The sequence below is a fragment of the Pelophylax lessonae genome (assembly GCF_965119305.1).
Source record: "Pelophylax lessonae genome assembly, chromosome: 2".
Classification (NCBI taxonomy): Eukaryota; Metazoa; Chordata; class Amphibia; order Anura; family Ranidae; genus Pelophylax; species Pelophylax lessonae.
In genome coordinates, this window is record NC_138769.1 from 550,917,101 (window position 1) to 550,937,243 (window position 20,143).

At 40.0% G+C, this 20,143-nt stretch overlaps 1 protein-coding gene across 1 annotated transcript in view; it reads left to right on the forward strand.

The window, feature by feature from the left end:
• ACVRL1 (activin A receptor like type 1) overlaps positions 1 to 13,588 on the forward strand; it is a 178,713-nt gene extending 165,125 nt beyond the window's left edge. The window contains exons 9-10 of the mRNA XM_082245497.1: positions 217 to 347; positions 12,566 to 13,588. Of these exons, the coding sequence (XP_082101623.1) occupies positions 217 to 347; positions 12,566 to 12,700 (266 nt within the window). The 3' untranslated portion in view covers positions 12,701 to 13,588. The remainder of the gene's footprint in view (positions 1 to 216; positions 348 to 12,565) is intronic.
• The last annotated feature ends 6,555 nt before the right edge of the window (positions 13,589 to 20,143 follow it).

A 20,143-nucleotide genomic window follows, 5' to 3' on the forward strand; every position in this document is an offset into this window, starting at 1 on the left:
AAAAAAAACTTTAATAAAACTCTAAATAGTAAAATCTGAATAAGCTAATGATACTATTTACATGAACTTCACACTAAACAATATTGATTGTACTTTCTGAAGTTTGCATATGTTCTATCTACTTACGTACATGTTGTAAGAAGTAATGTCCATTAGTTCTTCATATTTCCATTCAATCCACACAGAACCATGCTGACATTTTTTTTCTATTTCTAGGTATGGTAGAAGACTACAGGCCTCCATTCTTTGATGTTGTTCCACATGATCCTAGTTTTGAGGACATGAAGAAAGTGGTCTGCGTTGATCAACAAAGACCTAATGTTCCTAACACCTGGTGTTTAGATAATGTAAGTAGAATAAATTATAACGTGTATAATAAAGTGGTTCCCAAAAATAATTGTTTTGCAAAGGATGGGTCTAAAGTAAAAATTTACTATGGAGTGCATGCTGTTCCACTAAAAATAGATTTGCATCATATTAAAGAGTTTTTTTTTCTCTGTACTGCAGAAATAAAAGAAAAAGAGGGCGCCCTGGCCCAGTAAATTATCCAACATGAATTTATTGTAAAATAAAAATATAAAATGTATACTCACAAACATGAATGTAAAAATCGCTCATCAGGCCACATGCGTGGCAACTCTCTCCCAAGATGCCTGGAGCACTAAGGGGGAAGGGTAGGGGGGAACCAAAGCCCGGTCCCTGCTGGCTGACATGTTTATAAGGACAATCCTTCTTCCTCAGATACCCTCAAATTCAATAAGACATTCTTTCCACTGACCAGTAGTGTAAGTGGAAATGAGTGAGCATTACCGTAACGATCTGATGGTGCGTCCGGCTGATCACAGAGGCGGACAGAGACCAGATAGTCTCTGATCACCTCTATGGCCTTGAAGGACCAGAATGATGTTATGACATCACTTCAGGCCTGGGGCGGAAGAAAAAAAATGTATTTATTTATTTTTTAAAGCAAAAGATCAAAAAATTTTTTTGATCTTTTGCTTTTAAAGGTAAAGGAGGGATTTGGGGTCTTGTTGACCCCAGATCTCTCTATAAAGAGGACCTGTCATCCTTATTTCTATCACAACGGATGTTTACATTCCTTGTACTAGGAATAAAGGTGATCAAAAAATAAAAGGGACAGTGTAAATAAATAAAGAAAAAAAAAAAGTGGAATGGCGACAAACTACAATGCTTAAAAATTTTCAGAGGTTACCTGCTTAGAGTTACAGAGGTGGTCTAGCACTAGAATTATTGCTCTCGCTCTAACATTCGGGGCGATACCTCACATGTGTGCTGCAAACACAGTTTACATGTGTGCGCAAATTATGTATGCGTTTGCTTCTGCACGCAAGCTGGATGGGGCACTTTAAAAAAAAATTCTTATTAATTTTATTTTTTATTTTTACACTGTCCCTTTAATTTTTTCATCACTTTTATTCCAATTTTAAGGAATATAAAGTAAATTTGTAATAGAAATAAGGGATGACAGGTCCTCTTTATGGAGATATCTGGGGTCTATTAGACTGCAAATCTCTCCTCTACCTTTAAAATTTAAACTTTTGCGTTAAAAAAATAAAAATTGATTGTTAACTTCAGTCCTAGACTAAAAGTGACATCATGAGATCATTCTAGTCCTCCTCGATCATAGAGAGACAATCTGGCTCACTTTTTCGGCCAGCCGTGTGAAGCGCAAGTGAGGACCCCTCCCACGGCTTCTGGAGATTTGCTGTCCCCTCAAAATAACTGAACACGCAGCCATTATTGTCTAAACTGCTGGCAACAAAAGTGAGTACACCCCTAAGTGAAAATGTCCAAATTGGGCCCAAAGTGTCAATATTTTGTGTGGTCACCATTATTTTCCAGCACTGCCTTAATCCTCTTGGGCATGGAGTTCACCAGAGCTTCACAGGTTGCCACTGGAGTTCTCTTCCACTCCTCCCTGACGACATCACAGAGCTGGTGGATGTTAGAGACCTTGCGCTCCTCCACCTTCCGTTTGAGGATGCCCTGCAGATGCTCAATAGGGTTTAGGCAAGACACACTTGTCTTTGTACTCCTCACCTGGTTGCCGCCACACACACTTAACACCATCTGAATCAAATAAGTTTATCTTGGTCTCATCAGACCAAAGGACATGGTTCCAGTAATTCATGTCTTTAATCTGCTTGTCTTCAACATACTGTTTGCGGGCTTTCTCATGCATCATCTTTAGAAGAGGCTTTCTTCTGGGACGACAGCCATGCAGACCAATTTAATGCAGTGTGCGGCGTATGGTCTGGGCACTGACAGGCTGACACCCAACCCTTCAACCTCTGCAGCAATGCTGGCAGCGCTCATACATCTATTTCCCAAGGACAACCTCTGACTATGATGCTGAGCACGTGCACTTAACTTCTTTGGTCGACCATGGTGAGGCCTGTTCTGAGGGGAACGTGTCCTGTTAACCTGCTGTATGGTCTTGGCCACCCTGCTGCAGCTCAGTTTCAGGGTCTTGGCAATCTTCTTATAGCCTAGGCCATCCTTATGTAGAGCAACAATTCTTTTTTTCAGATCCTCAGACAGTTCTTTGCTATGAGGTGCCATGTTGAACTTTTAGTGACCAGTATGAGAAAGTTAGAGCAACAACACCAAATTTAACACACCTGCTCCCCATTCACACCTGAGACCTTGTAACACGAATGAGTCACATGACCCTGGGGAGGGAAAATGGCTAATTGGGCCCAATTCTGACTTTTTTACTTAGGGGTGTACTCACTTTTTTTGCCAGCGGTTTATACATTACGGTTTATACATATACATTTATACATGGCTGTGTGTTGAGTTATTTTGAGTGGAAAGCAAATTTACACTGTTATACAAGCTGTACATTCACTACTTTACATTGTAGCAAAGTGTAATTTCTTCAGTGTTGTCACATGTAAAGATATAATAAAATATTTACAAAAATGTGAGGGATGTACTCACTTTTGTGAGATACTGCATATATACGTATTGCGGTCGGCAAATGGTTACACAGGTCTTTTTATACATTTTAATTTAAAGCTGAAGGCTAGGTATGAGTTTTATTACACAGAAATATTGGCCCAGTTTAGAGCCATTCCTGGATCTGGAAGGATCCCAATCATATTGTCAGGATCCAATACAGACCTGCTCACAGATATAGAAATACGGGGCAACTTAGGAAACAGTGACCATAGGTCAATAAGTTTCAGTATTAATTACAGTAATAGGAAACACAAGGGTAATATAAGGACACTGAATTTCAAAAGAGCCAATTTCCCAAAACTGCGCTCGCTGCTAGAAAATATCAAATGGGATAGAACCCTGGGAACAAAGAACACGGAGGAAAAATGGGAGTGCTTCAAGAGCATACTTAACAAGGGGATTGACCAGTGCATTCCAAAGGGAAATAAATTTAAAAGAGCAAAACTAAACCCTGGGTGGCTAAACTCCAACATAAAAATGCATATTAGTGCTAAAGAAAAGGCCTTCACATCTTCACATCTCCGTGTGGTCTGGTTTCCTTGCACCCTGACACGTCCTTGCCCTTTGAAAGGGCTTCCTCCCGTGTGTTGAAGAAGGATCCTCCCAGCACCCAAGCCCTGGCCCAAGGTCACCCCACAGACTAGGGGGCACCCTTAAGGGCCACCGACAGTCTCCTTAGGACTGCATCTCCATCTTCCACCCGACTGCCCCTGCTGGCATTGCTCATGTCTATTTATGAGGTAGGCTCAGTCCCCTGCCAGTCCACTACTGGGGTTTGGATGAGGCCTCATAAATATTCATGTTAGCCCCTCCTAACTCCCACCCTCTAGTTCTAGAAGATTCTACAATCTTCCAGAACAGGGGGAAGTGCCAGAGAGAGCTGCCAGATGAGTCATCCAGCCCTGACTCACTTAACCCTGACCCAGATTCCACAGCTCAGGCTTGGCCCTGACCTAACTAGAATTTACCTATTTCTAGCACACACACTAGAGGGTGCTACACATCTAAGTGTATGCAAGCCCAAAATGTATTTTTCAGTATGGTTGGATTGTGCCTCACTGTATACTGTTTTCTTAAGACAGGTATTGTTTTATGGATCTGTTGCAAAGTTTTTTCACCAGAAGATCCGGCGAGTAACAGCACCTCCTGTTGCAGGCTGACAATACTAAGCTGCTGCCTCTTATTAGTAGAAGTTTTGTAAGCATGTAATACTCACCTGCAGTTGGAGTGATTGGCAGCCCAATGGCCAAATGAAGGAGCATTGATTGTAGGCTGACAACTATTATTGGCTGGATCTCCAGCTACAAAAAAAAGCTTTGCAACAGATTTTTATTTGAGCATTTTTGGGTGTTTTTGCTCATGTATATGAGGGTTTTAGAAGTGCGTTTCAAGCATTTTACATATGTATTTAAGCTTCAGGTATTTTAGTTGTAGACAGTGGAAAGCACTAGGGGGAGGAGACCATTTCCTACCAGCTGAAACATGCCTGAAAAATGTTTATAAATGCCCAATTTGAATAAATAATAAATTCTCATTGAAGTCTCACTCTCACAACGGCCAAATCTGCCTCAAAAATAGCTCATGTAGCTTTTGCAGTGTAAGGCATCAAGCTACAGGCACCTGAGTGCTCATATGTGAAAAGCCACCATTGAAATACATAAGATTTGGGATGGTGAGCATTTTGGAGCTTCGAATTTCACGCTACAAAATGCTCAGGTGTGAATAGGGCCTAACATGCAGACAATGCTGTGGTATTTCTGATATTTGTTTAATGCTTCTTCCATGTCACTTACAGGGCAAGACTGGCCTACCGGGATAGCGGGAAATTTCCCGGCAGGCTGCCTGCCCTGGGGCCACTTTGGGCTGTGGCTGCAGCGGTGCCCAGGACCGATCCTGGGCGGGTGCACAGCGGGTGCGCCGGGAGCTTAGACAGAGGGGAGGGGTGTCAAAGTCCTCTCCTCCCTCCTCCCTCCTTCTCTCCTTGTGTATGACACACACAAGGCTTAAGTCGGAAATGTTTGGTGGCCACTGTAAGAAAATCCTGCCTCCTAGACCAGGTTCTGTGATAAACGGAACACTGATCTAATGCTGTGAAATTGAATCAGTGTGACGTGTATCATAGGAGCAAATCTAGGAGGTGGGACTTTGTTACAGTGGCTGCCCAGGCAATTAAAATCCAAAAGGTCAGATAAGGCTGCATTTGATGGGCACTGATTAGGCTTCATTTGGTGGGCACTGATTAGGCTTCATTTGGTGGGCACTGATTAGGCTTCATTTGGTGAGCACTGATTAGACTGCATTTGGTGGGCACTGATTAGGCTGCATTTTGATGGGCACTGATTAGGCTGCATTTGGTGGGCACTGATTAGGCTGCATTTTGGTGGGCACTGATTAGGCTACATTTGATGGGCACTGGTGAGGCTGCATTAATCTCTTGTATTATGTCTGCAGTCTCTGACCATCTCTTGTATCATGTCTGCAGTCTCTGACCATCTCTTGTATCATGTCTGCAGTCTCTGACCATCTCTTGTATCATGTCTGCAGTCTCTGACCATCTCTTGTATTTATGTCTGCAGTCTCTTACCATCCCTTTTATCATGTCTGCAGTCTCTGACCATCTCTTCTATCAAGTCCTCAGTCTCTAACCATCTCTTGTATTTGTGTCTGCAGTCTCTGACCATCTCTTGTATCATGTCCTCAGTCTCTAAACATCTTTATCATGTCTGCAGTCTCTGACCATCTCTTGTATCATGTCCTCAGTCTCTACACATCTGTATCATGTCTGCAGTCTCTACACATCTCTTTTATCATGTCTGCAGTCTCTGACCATCTCTTGTATCATGTCTGCAGTCTCTGACCATCTCCTGTATAATGTCTGCAGTCTCTGACCATCTCCTGCATAATGTCTGCGGTCTCTGACCATCTCTTGTATCATGTCCTCAGTCTCTAACAATCTCTTGCATTTATGTCCGTGGTCTCTGACCATCTCCTGTATCATGTCCTCAGTCTCTAACAATCTCTTGTATTCATGTCCGCAGTCTCTGACCATCTCTTGCATTTATGTCCGCAGTCTCTGACCATATCTTGTATCATGTCTGCAGTTTCTGACCATCTCTTGTATGATGTCTTCAGTCTCTAAACATCTCCCGTATCATGTCTGTAGTCTCTGACCATCTCTTGTATCATGTCTGCTGTCTCTGACAATCTTGTGTATCATGTCTGCTGTCTCTGACCATCTCATGTATCATGCTCTCAGTCTCTAACCATCTTTAGTACCATGTCTGCAGCTTCTGACTATCTCTTGTCTTTAATAATGTCTGCAGTCTCTGAGGGGGAATCTGGAGAGTCAAGAGAGTCAAGAGTTGGAGTGCCGCTGGGATGGGGGTCATAGGAGAAGTCAGATGTATGTGGACTGTTGAGAGGAGACTATAGGATAAAACCAGAGCCACCAAGCCGGAGCTGACTAACTGAGCCCTGCACACTGCAGGAGGTTAGGGACAGCGCCACCAGGCCAGTCTGGGGGGGGGGGGTCAGTGATGCAAGGGGGGAGTGAATACAATAATGTAAGAGGGAATTGAAATAGAGGCTCCCCTTATATCAGTACCCCCCCACACACACACATTACCAGAGTTCCTGGGGTCCCCCTCGATTGCTCCACTTTCACCACTTTTAACCGGAATTTTCTTATTTATATATATATATATATATATATATATATATATATATATATATATATATATAAAGCCCTATGTGCTTTCATATCTATCTTATCTATATATAATACACTCTTCAAATGTGCTTTAAAATGCATGGTTTTCCCTTTTATTAACAAAAAAATCATGACGTTATGCTGTTGGGCTGGTAAAATAATGCTATGGGGCTGGTATGAAATTATTTCCAGGGCTGGTTTTTATTCCCAGTCCGGCCCTGGTCACTTAGTTGGTTAAACAAATGGATTGTACTGTTACCAGCAGTGTCTGCTACTATCATGAGGTAGGATGGATTTTGGTGAAACTCATCCTTCTTTAGAGCCCAAATAGGAATTACCAGTATGTCCAAATTATTCATGATAAATATTAAAGAAGTGCTGTTCCTTATATGTGCACTAGATGGTGCAGAGACTTTCCATCAGTGTATACCCTGTATACCAGCCTGTCTCAACTTTTTCAACATGGAGGAACCCTCAAAATAACATTACAGTCTCAAGAAACCCTTGCCAATAATTATAATATCTACAGTTTACAGTATATTACTGTGATGGTTAATGAGAAGAATGTTCCTTACATTTTGGGTCATTGAGAAGGATTCCCCCTGATAGATAGCTAAAAAGATTATTGATTTCAGTGGTACCTTACGTGAGAGTCACAAAATGCTCATTGTTCAAGGAAAACCCCTAGCAACCTCTGGAGGAACCCAAGGGTTCTATAGAAGCCTGGTTGAGAATGGCCGCTCTATACTGTAAATTGCAGATCAGTTTCTGCATCCATGCACACAGCAACGTCTTACCATTTGTAGAAGGGTGAGTGAGAACTTTGTTTAATTAGATAGATAGACATAAAGCAGTAACCACTTGAGACTTGCTATACATGTACTAGTGCAGCCTGTCAGTGGTCCATTGAGTGTATTTTGGGCCCCTGAACTGTTTTTAGTTCAGGGCCCCTACCCCAGGCGTGCTGCTTATATACTACTATGCTTATATACTACTATGAACCCTAAAAGCAGCAGATGGGAGACCTAAACAATTCTATCTAATACTAAAATGTAACTGTAAATAAATGAGTCATTAACCACTTCAGCTCCAGAAGGTTTACTCCTCTTCATCACCAGGCCATTTTTTGCGATACGGCACTGCGTTGCTTTAACTGACAATTGTGCGGTCGTGCAACACTGTACCCAGATAAAATGAATGCTTTTTTTTCCCACAAATAGAGTTTTCTTTAGTTGGTATTTGATCACCTCTGCATTTATTTATTTTTTTCACTATAAACAAAAATAGACCAACAATTTTGAAAAAATAAAACAATATTTTTCACTTTCTGCTATAAAACATTTCAAATAAAATGTAAAAAAAAAAAAATCTAATTTCTTCATCATTTAAGGCCAATATGTATTCTGCTACATATTTTTGGTAAAAAAAAATCTCAATAAGCGTAGATTGATTGGTTTGCGCAAAAGTTATAGCATCTACAAACTTTGAGATAGATTTAAGGAGTTTTTTTATTTTTTTTACTAGTAATGGCGGCGATTAGTGATTTTAGGGGGACTGCGACATTGTGGTGGACAAATCTGACACGAAGTGACACTTTTTGGGAACCAGTGACACCAATACTGTGATCAGTGCCAAAAAAAAAATGCACTGTCAATGTACTAATGACACTGGCAGAGAAAGGGTTAACATCAGGGGCAATCAAGGGGTCAAATGTGTTCCCTGGGAGTGCTTGTTAACGGTGTGGGGGTTGCTTTGACTGGGGGAAGACAGAGATCTGTGTTCCTGCTTAGCAGAAACACAAGATCTCCATCTTCCTCTCTGACAGTACAGTTATCTGCCTTGTTTACAGACAGTCTGCCATTCTGCCTCTCTCGGGAACGATTGCTGGGTGCCGCTGATTGGCTCCTGCTGTGTCCAATCACAGCGGGAGCAGGTCGCTGGCAGGGCGCATGCATCACCCAGACCTAAAAAAAAAAAAAGACGTACCAGTACATGATTTCCCTATGAAGGGCCGCCCTACTGGAGTATATGCGGGTGAGGCAGTCCGGAAGTGGTTACATTTTCCTCTTATTTAGGAACATGGGTCTCTGTGTTCATGCAGCAAGCCCATCCCCCACACAGTTAGAAAGCACCCCTAGGGATACATTTAACCCTTTGATCGCCCCTGGTGTTAACCCCTTCCCTGCCAGTGTCATTAGTACAGTAACAGTGCATATTTTTAGCACTGATTACTGTAGTAATGTCACTGGTCCCCCCAAAAGTGTCAAAAATGTCAGTTAGGTGTCTGGTCTGTCCGCTGCAACGTCGCAGTCCTGCTAAAAATCACTGACCACCGCCATTACTAGTAAAAAAAATAAAGAAGGACATAAATCTTTCCCCTATTTTTTAGACGTAATAACTTTTGCGCAAACCAAACAATATACACTTATTGGGATTTTTTTACCAAATATATGTAGCAGAATACATATTGGCCTAAAATGATGAAAACATTTGATTTTAATTTTTTTTTTTTTATTGGTAATGTTATATAGCAGAAAGTAAAAAATATTGGTTTTTTTTATCAGAATTGTCGCTTTTTGTTTATAGAACACAAAATAAAAAATCGCAGGTTTGATCAAATACCAACAAAAGAAAGCTCTATTGTGGGGAGAAAAGGACACCAATTATTATAAGGGTAGATCATCGCACAACCGCGCAATTGTCAGTTAAAGTAACGCAGTGCCGTATCGCAAAAAATGGCCTGGTGATTAAGGGGGTAAATCCTTCCGGTCCAGAAGTGGTTAAGCAGTGTGTAGACACAGCTTACCTATATAGAAGAAGAGGAACATGCGCAGTGTGGTGGCAACAGTGCAGAGGCTCTATGAACCGGCAGATCGTTGCCACCACATTATTGGTGACAGCCAAGCTGCAAAAGTCATTTTTAAATAAAGGTTTAAGGGCTAAACAAGGGGACAGACACATTATAGTAATTATTAGAAAGTGGGTAATTTTTTTTTTTTTATTAAGTGACACTTTAAAGGGTCAAAAATTATTGCATTTCAGTGTTCTGTGTACTGTGGGGGACCAGATATAGTGAATGCAGGGTCCTGGATTCAGGAAAAGTTTAAGTATGTGTAAGAGTTGTTAAACACCATTGCACCCTTTTGATCTAAACTTGTCTAAATACATTGTAACAACAATAATATTACAGCATATTTATTAACAGCGCAGGATCTGTTTTAAATTGGCAGCCAGGCATAGAAGATTTTGAAGGACAGGAAGACTTAGACTTTAGAAGGGAAGAAGACCCAGGTGTAAAGATACACCCATGGTACTTAGATGAAGTTTACTGAGCATACTTTATAAGCCCAAATCCCAGAAACAAGGGAGTATTCCCCAATAAAAGGCCTGGGTCCCAATGCAGGGAGATAGGGGGCATCCCTGTCTGGTTCCATTCTGTATGCTTATTGGAACTGAGTAGATATCATTGACTTTGACTTTTGCACATGGGGTAGCAAGTAGAGATTTTATTCAGGTCATCATTTTGTATCCCAAGCTAATATGTTTACATGTGGAAAACATGTAATCCCATACCACCCTGTCGAAGGCCTTTTCTGAATCCGTGGATAGCAGAAGACCTTCATTTTTTGTTTGGCGTGCTTTGTAAATTTGATTCATGGTTTTGATTATGTTTTTATTAGCCTCTCGGCCTACCATGAAGCCTATCTGCTCCGGGCCAATAAGTCTTTCCAATAGAGTCTGATTCTGTTGGCGATTATTTTAGCCAGAAGCTTCAGATCTAGACTTAACAGAGAAATTGGTCTATAATTTGCACAGTTGGTGGGGTCTTTATCGAGTTTTGGTATGATTGTTATGTATGCTAAAATAAATTCTCGGGGCACATTATGGTTTTTATTGATAGAGTTTAGTGCCTTTGTTAGTGGTTCAGCAAGTGTAAATTCAAACATTTTATAATATTGTGATGTGAAGCCATCGGGTCCAGAGCGTTTCCCCGGTTTTAGATCATGGATGGCCGTTTTAATTTCTTCGGTGGAAATGGCTTCTTCTAGTTTTTCAGATTCTTCCCAAGGGAGGGATGGCATTTTACATTGCTGTAAATACTCCTTTTTTTTTTTTTTTTGTGGTGGTGGTGGGGTGGTGTAAATACTCCTTGATTATTTGTTCTCTATTTCCAATAGGATTTATGGGTTTGTATTATGCGGGGTAATTATACAATTTAGTGTAGTAGTTATGAAAGAGATCTGCTATGTTGTCAGTGTCATGGATGGGTTTACCTGCTGTATTATGAATACAGTGAATGTTCCCTGCAATTGTTGTTTCTTTAAGTGCTTTTGCCAGAAGTTTCCCTCCTTTATCTCCGTGTTCGTAATATATGGGATTTTTTGTGGAATTGTGATCTTTTAACTTTGGAATCCATTAAATGTTTGAGTGTTGTTCTACATTCTATTAGTTCTTGTTCTGTTTTTTGTGCTAGAGATTGTTTATGTAGTGATTCGACGTTTGCTATTTTCAGTAGAAGGTCATTGATGGATTTCTCTTTTTCCGTCAAGTTAATATTGCTGTCTACAATATGCTCATAAATCCCCCGAAAATATATAATTACCATATTTACAATTCATGTAAGTAAACATATACTATATAATTCCCACACTTCTTAATTCATAGGAATAAAGAATTAAGAATTGTGGGAATTTATTAAATGTTCACTTACATGAATTGTGCATATGGTAATTATAAATATTTTTTTGGATTTATGAGTAGATATTTGTTGTGCTGCACTTTTATATATAAGATTTGGTGTGGGAACACATGTCAGTGATTAGCGGCAACCAGAGTTGTATAAAGTACTCGAAACCCATACTTGAGTAAAAGTACAAGTGCTCGATCAAAAAGTGACTTGAGTAGAAGTGGAAGTGCTTGATCAAAAAGTGACTTGAGTAGAAGTTCTAAAGTATTCAACATTTTTTGTACTTAAGTATTGCAAGTAGTTTTTTTTTAAATTTTGCTACTCAAGTACTGAAAGTAAAAGTACCAGTAGTTTTGAAAAAAAAATTGCTACTCAAGTATTGAAAGTAAAAGTACAAGTACTTTGTTATGTAGTTATTAAAGAAAGAAGTCAAAAGTTTGAACATCATATTGTTTTTTATTATTTCAAATGCAGCTTTTATTTATACATACAGTAGCTTTTATTTTCATATGCGCTGATAATACACATGTTTTGAGCTTCATGAAACCTGCCATCTACTGTTCTGGCAGTGGTAATTTTTATAATTGTAACGAGTAACTATGCAGCACAAAAAAAAAAATATCGGAGTAGAAGTATTGAAATCATTGAAAAAATGTAGTGAAGTAAAAGTGGAAGTAGGAGAAAAAAAATTATACTCCAGGAAAGTACAGATACCGCCTTTCGGTACTTAAGTACAGTAGTGAAATAGTTCTACTTAGTTACTATACATCTCTGGCGGCAACCTATCACATATTTTTTGTTTACATATATTTTATTTATCTATTTATTTTTTTATCAATTGGTGCTGGTATCAAATTGGGTGTAGTGACTTTTTTGATTTTATGTTGCTGTCTGTTTCCCTTTTATTTGTACTCCCCTCTTTATTTTTACCGTGACCATTGTCCCCAAGAATAAAAATGGGGAAATCCAACATTTTAGAGAAGACCCCACAACAGGAGGTAGGGAGATACCTTCCAAAGGGCTGCTCACAGCTGTTCTGGGGACATCTCACGTTTCCTTTCACTTCCTGTTTTGGTAAGGAAGTGAAGGGAAATTTCCCCATGGTACACAGACAGCCAAAAAAAAAAAAAATATTTAAAAACAAAAAAAATGTATGATATATTTTTCCCATAACTTTCTTCTAGGTGTTATCAGCGCTTACAAAGATAATGAGGGAATGCTGGTATCAGAGTCCATCCGCAAGACTTACCGCTCTGAGGATCAAGAAAACATTAAACAACCTAAAAAATTCATTGGAACAAAGGAAACAAGAATGTTAAAAAAGTCATTTGTATGCACATCTTAAACACAAGACTGAAACTGCAATCCAGAATCCGCAAAAGAAATGAAGATACCAGCTAAAATGTTTTTTGTATTACAGGTATACCAGCTTTTCATCAGTGCTAGTACTGGCAAAGATACATTACGTTTGTCAGGGAAAGCATTATTACTCACTGCACATATGCCCTAACATTAAATCTCTTGAGCTTTACTGCCAAAACAACTAGAAAAATGGCTGTAAACTACATAACTATAGAAAAAAAAAGTGATAATAGCAGTAAAAGTCAGAAAGGTGCAAAAGGAATACAAATTTATATTATAATTCTGGCATTGTACATGAGCATTTAATGTGCACCTGTGTCTGAGAGTGTAGAATGATAAAATTCATATAAAATAGCAGATTTACCTCACATTTACCAGACATATCTAGTAAAGCTGGTACCCATAAAAGGCTATTTATTCAGTACTGAGGCTGTAAATGTTGGTGTAAGCAGTATAATTAATTCAAACAATGCCTTTTGTTTTATGGTTAAATGTAAGCTTTTTATAAAGAAATATGTTGGAATATAGCGCCTGTCAGAGACTGCATTTGATATACTTGGTTTGTAAATATATTTCATAAAGTGTTTCACCAGTTAATGTCTCTGTACCAGAAAGGCTGTTTTATATGACATAAGTACAAAAGAGCAACAAAGATGTTTCTGAAGGCAGCCATTTAGATCTTTGTTCAGTGGGGTCACATCAACTAAATTATTTTGCCTGCCCACACTTTGTATATCATTTACTTTTACATAATATATTCATGTCAGTGTAAGCACTGGGACTGATTTCTTAAACTGAGAGAAAAGAAAGAGAAAATAAATGAAAGCACACAGGTGGAATTGTTACAAGTAGCTACCAATCGGGGTACATGAGGTTAAAAAAAGAAAAGAATACATGATTGTTCTCTGTGATCAACAACTCGTACTTATTGTGCTCATTTTCCTAGTTTGAGGCTGGGTTCACCCTTAGTTCAGATGTGGCTCACAGAAGGGAGTCTGGCGTGTCCCTGTTCTCTGTTTCAGGGACGAATCAGTTCCCACTTTTTGCCTGAATTCAGACCTGAAACGGAGCCAAAGACGCACAGGACCCCTATGCAATCCGCTCCGCAGTGGCCACGGAGATGTGTAAAATTGCTCCATTGAAAGCCGGGCACACTCTCCTGTCATGCGAATTGGATGCGGGGAAAGCCGCATCCAATTCGCACTAGTGTGAACCCAGCCTTAATGAATCAGCCTCATCGTCACAATATTATCCAGAAAATAAATATGCCAGCTAATTTAGTAGGCACCTAGAAATAGGTTACCAATAGGGAATGTGGGTTGCACACTGGCAAGGCGCAAGATAATCAAATTTGATTGTTCCAAATCGTTTAAATGTTCTGCCAGACTCCACTCCCCCCTAATGTCTTTCATGCTCCCTTGGGACATAGCCATAGTGGTATCTAAGCCTGGAGGAAGGGTGAAATGCTTTGAGAAGTAGAGTCCAAGAGGATGTGTTAGTGACTCGAAACAATGAAGTTTGCCCATACCACTATCCTGAGAGTCTGCAGGTTCTGGACATTGTACATGTGATCTGCTGATGCTCGGCATGCTCCTTAGAAAAAAAAAATACATATTTTTTTACCTGGAAACGGTAAAGAGGTGAGCTTATCCTTTAACACAGTGGTCCTCAACCCTGGCCTACAGGGCCCACTAACAGGCCAGGTTTGCAAGATAACTGAAATACATCCCAGGTGATATCATTTGCTGCTCAGTGATTGCAGTACTCTAGTCTGCATCTCCCCAAGGTAATACTTAAAATCTGGCCTGTTAGTGGGCCCTGAGGACCGGAGTTGAGGACCACTGCTTTAACACACCTAAGGGAAAATCAAGAGGACTATTTTTCTTCTACCAGTGGCTCATTTTTCCAGTATGCCAAGTCATGTTCTAAGAACCAGTAGAGCTATATGGTATGCATTCTTTTATGCTCAGGTACCATGTTGAAAGCCAGGAAGAAATGTAAATTTTAACCAAATGTATTCTTAAAGGTAAAATAATAGGCATGTCATAATCTGCCATCTGTTGGTAAGGTATTAATTTACTAAAGACAAATAGGCTGTTCACTTTGGAGGTAATTTATCCCCTACCTTAGCGAATGAGTTGACGCTCTACTGACTTCCATCACCCACCCATGTGCAAGTAAAAATATGTTTTTTTTCCTTGCACGTCATTGTGTATTTTACATTCACTTAGCCAAAAGAAAATTCCTTGCAAAGTGAACTGCACTTTTAGTAAATCAACCCCTATATATAAAGGCCTTACTGGAATCTTGATAATAGTTGTTCTAGATAAATTCTGAAGGATGTACATTCTACCAAAACTGTCAGTTTAACCATACAATGTGGAGTGTGGCCTAGATTTCTAACGTAATTCGGTTACGTTGTTATGCAATTACATATTGTATAATTAATACAGAATTTGTATTGCTAATCAAACAAGAATTACTCACTTGATCCCAACCCTGACAACTAGATGACTGTCAGTCTGAAGATTATAGTTTTGTTACCAGTCTAGTAAACCCTCTTGAGAAAAGCATAAATTCCTACCTCTAATTGCCATGGTTTTATAAGAAACACAGCTGGCCAGGTGAGCAGGGGACTGGAGAGTTATTTTTCATGGAAACGTCCAATCTGAAAGTCATTTTCATGCAATATTTGTAATGAAAGATCAAAGCAAGTAGGCTTAAGGTATGGAACAATACCTTCAGTGTTTGGATAGGTATATTGCACTGTTTCAGAATCCTTAGATTGAATTCCTAATTGAAACAGTGAAGATCTAAAGGGCCTTTTATGCTAATTTGTGAATGTATATATGTAAAGTATAGATACAAACATGCATTCCTGACTTGCTGAAACCATTATGTTTCACAATTAAAATACATCTAAAGCTTCAATTCATTAAGCTGAAAAGTATAATTTTTTTGCATCACATTTGTTATTTTCAGCCATGTGACTAATTTTCATCGCTCTTTGGCTGTCACCACAAACAATAACTGTTGTTATGGCAAATAGCAATTGTTATGGTTACGGAATTGAGTCCTTTATCTTAAATCAGTTTGCCTGCCGAGAAGACATGAAGTACTAACTATAAACTACACGAGCAGTATGAAAACATTTTCAATTTTAGGTCAAATTTTTGTCTATGGATTTTCATAGAAAGGCATCAAAAAGTTATCTTCCATACATGGGCATCACCAGAAATATCAATCTGTAGAAATTGAATTTTTTATCCATTTCCATTTGGCAAATTCTTTTTTCGAGCCCATTAACATTAGCACGACTTGTCAGGCGACTTGTCAGCCTGACAAGTTGCGGTATGTCGCGGTCCATTGATTAGCACAGGACCCGTTCTAATAGGAGCGACACAAGTCGCTCCGACTTAGAAAAAGGGTCCTATACTACTTTGGGGCGACCTCGGAGCGACTTGCATAGACTTCCATTATGTGAAGTCTCTGCAAGTCGCGCGGAAGTCGCGGTGCACGCGACTTCACAGGTCGCCCCCCAAAGTCGTGTCGCGCTAGTCTGAATGGGCTCTTCATGTGTCTGTTTAGCCATCTTAAAATAGTAAAATTCCTGTTCTTGTTCAACAACATCCAGTGATGCCATGAGTATCGTTTGAACATACACTTTTTTTTGGTGAATCCTAGTTATGTATACAACAATCTAATGAATAAAAGACCGTTCACAAGTCTAGTGAGCATTGTCTATATCAGGGATCTTCAAACTGTGGCCCTTCAGTTGTTCAGGAACTACAATTTCCATCATGCCTAGTCATGTCTGTGAATGTCAGAGTTTTACAATGCCTCATGGGATGTGTAGTTCTGCAACAGCTGGAGGGCCATAGTTTGAGGATCCCTGGTCTATATCATAGGTCTTCTTCAATAAAGCAGCGCAAACCACAATGATAAAATGCAAACGCAGTAACCTCTATAACCAAATTAGTTTCTGTGGGCTACTTGACTTTTCCTATTGCTCTTTGCTATATTCAGTAAGGCTGTATCTGAAGATAAATTACTATCAGTGCTGCCTAAATAACTACTGAAAAGAGTTGTTCATTGACACAAATAATGACAAGTAACGGCTTAGGAGTGTCCTGAGTGAAAATAAACAACCTTTGCCATTTTACCCTGATATCTACATTTGTCAAAAGCAGGGACATTGTAAACTATTTAGGAGCCACTTATAATGTTTAGGCAATTTGTCTCTTTGTCTAGCACTTGACAGGGCCCATTCAATCATTTGACATTTGACAGTAATCAACAAGAACTTTATGCAGAGTGTAATGTTTTATTTGAAATAAAAAAGGCCTGGTATACAGACAAATTGAAGATTGATAAAAGATAATTGGGATCATCAATGATTTCATCTCCTGGTCTCATTTACTCTCAATTGCTTTCCTACCCCAAGCTTTTAGGGAAGTTAGGTGCATATAAGGGACTGTTCCTTCAGTGCATATATATCTAATTACCAGGTTATGTTTTATGGCTAGCAATAGATAGTACTTAGGGTTGCAAATCTAGCAATCTAATTGGATTGGATGATAATTGGATTTTCTAACAGATGAATAGTCATCTGCATAAGTGATCTTTTAATTAACATGCATATAAGGTACATTCTGGCCAGAACTGAACGTTTAGCCTTGAGATGCATACAGAGAGAACAGCCATCTGAATCAGAACCATAGTTGAATTCCAGGATAAATCTACGGTAACTAATCTTAAAAATATCCCTTGGCCCTCCTGACCAATCCTGACTAACCTAATGTATGCAAGAGAGATCTGCACATTTAGCAATTTTTAAGGTCACTCCAGCTCTGTCCGGGATCTCCCCTGTGTCAGCCAGCGCTAACTGAAGGGGAAAGAAGAGAATGCTTGACAATGGCTGGCAATACTTGGAGTGGTGACATCAACCATAGTCATATCATGGCTCATTCATTGTCAGAGCTCCCTCCTCTCCCCTGTAGTTGGCACTGACTCACACAAGAGAGCCAGATCAAGTGATTGGACTGGAGCGGCCTGAAAATAGATAAGTATGGAAGCTGAAATACTCTTTGTAAACTATATTACCAAAAGTATTGAGACACCTGCCTTTACACGCACATGAAATTTAATGGCATCCCAGTCTTGGTCCATAGGGTTCAATATTGAGTTGGCCCACCCTTTGTAGCTATAACAGCTGCAACTCTTCTGGGAAGGCTGTCCACAAGGTTTAGGAGTGTGTCTATGGTAATGTTTGGCCATTCCTCCAGAAGCGCATTTGTGAGGTCAGGCACTGATGTTGGGGAGAAGGCCTGGCTTGCAGTCTCCACTCTGGAGCTGGATACACGCTATACAATTTTCTATAGATTTACCAAAACCATATAATATGAGGTCAAACCTAAACACTTTCAATTTGTATGCAATTAGGCAGTCCCTTTCACTACATAGTTGAAGGTAAAGCCCTGTACACACGTAGCGAACGTTGGCCGAACGATCGGCCGTCTTTTGTCCAGGGCTGTCCTGTCGGTTGAAAAGTGCAAAAGACTGCACACGAATTTTGTCGTCCAACAACAGCCGAACTGCAGAAGTGATGTCATGTGATGGTTAACTTTCCGTGTGTTTTTTCTTCTCTGAGCATGCCCAGTCTTGCAAATCTGCTGATTTCGGCCGAATTCTGTACTGACTGGCGAACAATCGGCCGTTCTGGTGACGGCCAACAAACATTTTAAAGTCTGCACAACAGATTCTGTTCGGCCGAAAATGCGCTGTCGGCTGTCGGAAGCATCATACTAACAAGCCTACAATCTGCCGATCGGTCGGCGGCCGAATATTTGCGGCCGACAATCGGTGCGTGTGTACGGGGCTTAAATCTAAAGGAAATCAAACAACAAAAGTTGTATATGTGTATCCAGGTTTATTCATCCCAAAGGTGTTCTGTCAGGTTGAGGTCAGGACTCTGTGCAGGCCAATCAAGTTCCTCCACCCCAAACTCGCTCATCCATATATTTAGGGACCTTGCTCTTGCTCTTGTGCACTGGTTAAAATCATTTGGTGGAGACAGGATTATGATGTGGAGTTGTCTTTTAGGCATTGGGCTTGGCCCCTTAGTTCCAGTAAAGGGAACTATTAAGGTGTCAGCATACCAAAACAATTTGGACAATTTCATGCTCCCAACTTTGTGGAAACAGTTTGGGGATGGCTCCTTTCTGTTAAAACAGGACTGCGCACCAGTGCATAAAGCAAGGTCCACAAAGACACTGATGAGCGAGTTTGGAGTGGAGGAACTTGACTGGCCTGCACAGAATCCTGACCTCAACCAGATAGAACAGCTTTGGGATGAATTAGAGCAGAGACTGCGAGCCAGACCTTATCTCCATCATCAGTGCCTGACCTCACAAATACATTTCTGGAAGAATGGTCAAACATAGACACACTCCTAAACCTTGTGGACAGACTTCCCAAAAAATAGTTGAAGCTTTTATAACTGCAAAGGGTGGGCCAACTTAATATTGAACCCTATAGACTAAGACTGGGATGCCATTAAAAATCATGTCCATGTAAAGGCAGGCCTCCCAATATCTTGGGTAATATAGTGTATGCTCCTTGATGTCAAGGCTGATGTCTGTACTAAAAAGTTTTGTCATAGCCATCAGCCAGATTCAAACCTGACCAGAAAGGTTTGACTGCTGAGTAAAGTTTCTGATTTTAGCACACTTCCTGTGTTAGCTTAATAGCATCACTGGCTCATGCTGTATATTTATTTCTTATGCTGCCTAGAATTGCTGCTTAATATCTAGGAAAAATTAGTCAAGAGATTGAACAGATCCCCCAGCACAGGTCCGGTTTCAAGGTAAACAATAATGGAGTTAAAACAAAAAAAATTCTCAACCAAAGCAATCATTAGCCCTCCCTAGATTGATCAGTAACTGCCCACATATGTAGGCGTCTATTGGAACCTTAAAAATATGCACATAGAAATCATCAACATCTCACTTAAATATAAATTAGGGCAGGGTATTTCCAGATATGACTTAATTAAGTGCCACAGTCAAGATCGTTGTAGTGCTCTGAGTGCCACTTGCACTATAAGAAAGGTCCCACCAAGCTACGTTGCCCAATTTAGTAAGTCACCAAAATGGACTTGGGAACATGCACACCATTACTGTTTCATCATGGTCCCTGTTATCTGCCACTGGTAGCTGACACTAGTGTAAGTATATTCTCCCATAAAATAAATGCTGAGCCCTGCAGTAAGGGTACCATCAAAAGTAAATATCCCACACTTTGCGAACGCTCAATTTGGTGTAATGTAGTAGATTCTGCAACATTCAGGAATAGTGAGGAGCAGTAACTCAGTATTTCCAATATACAGTTGACTAATGGCC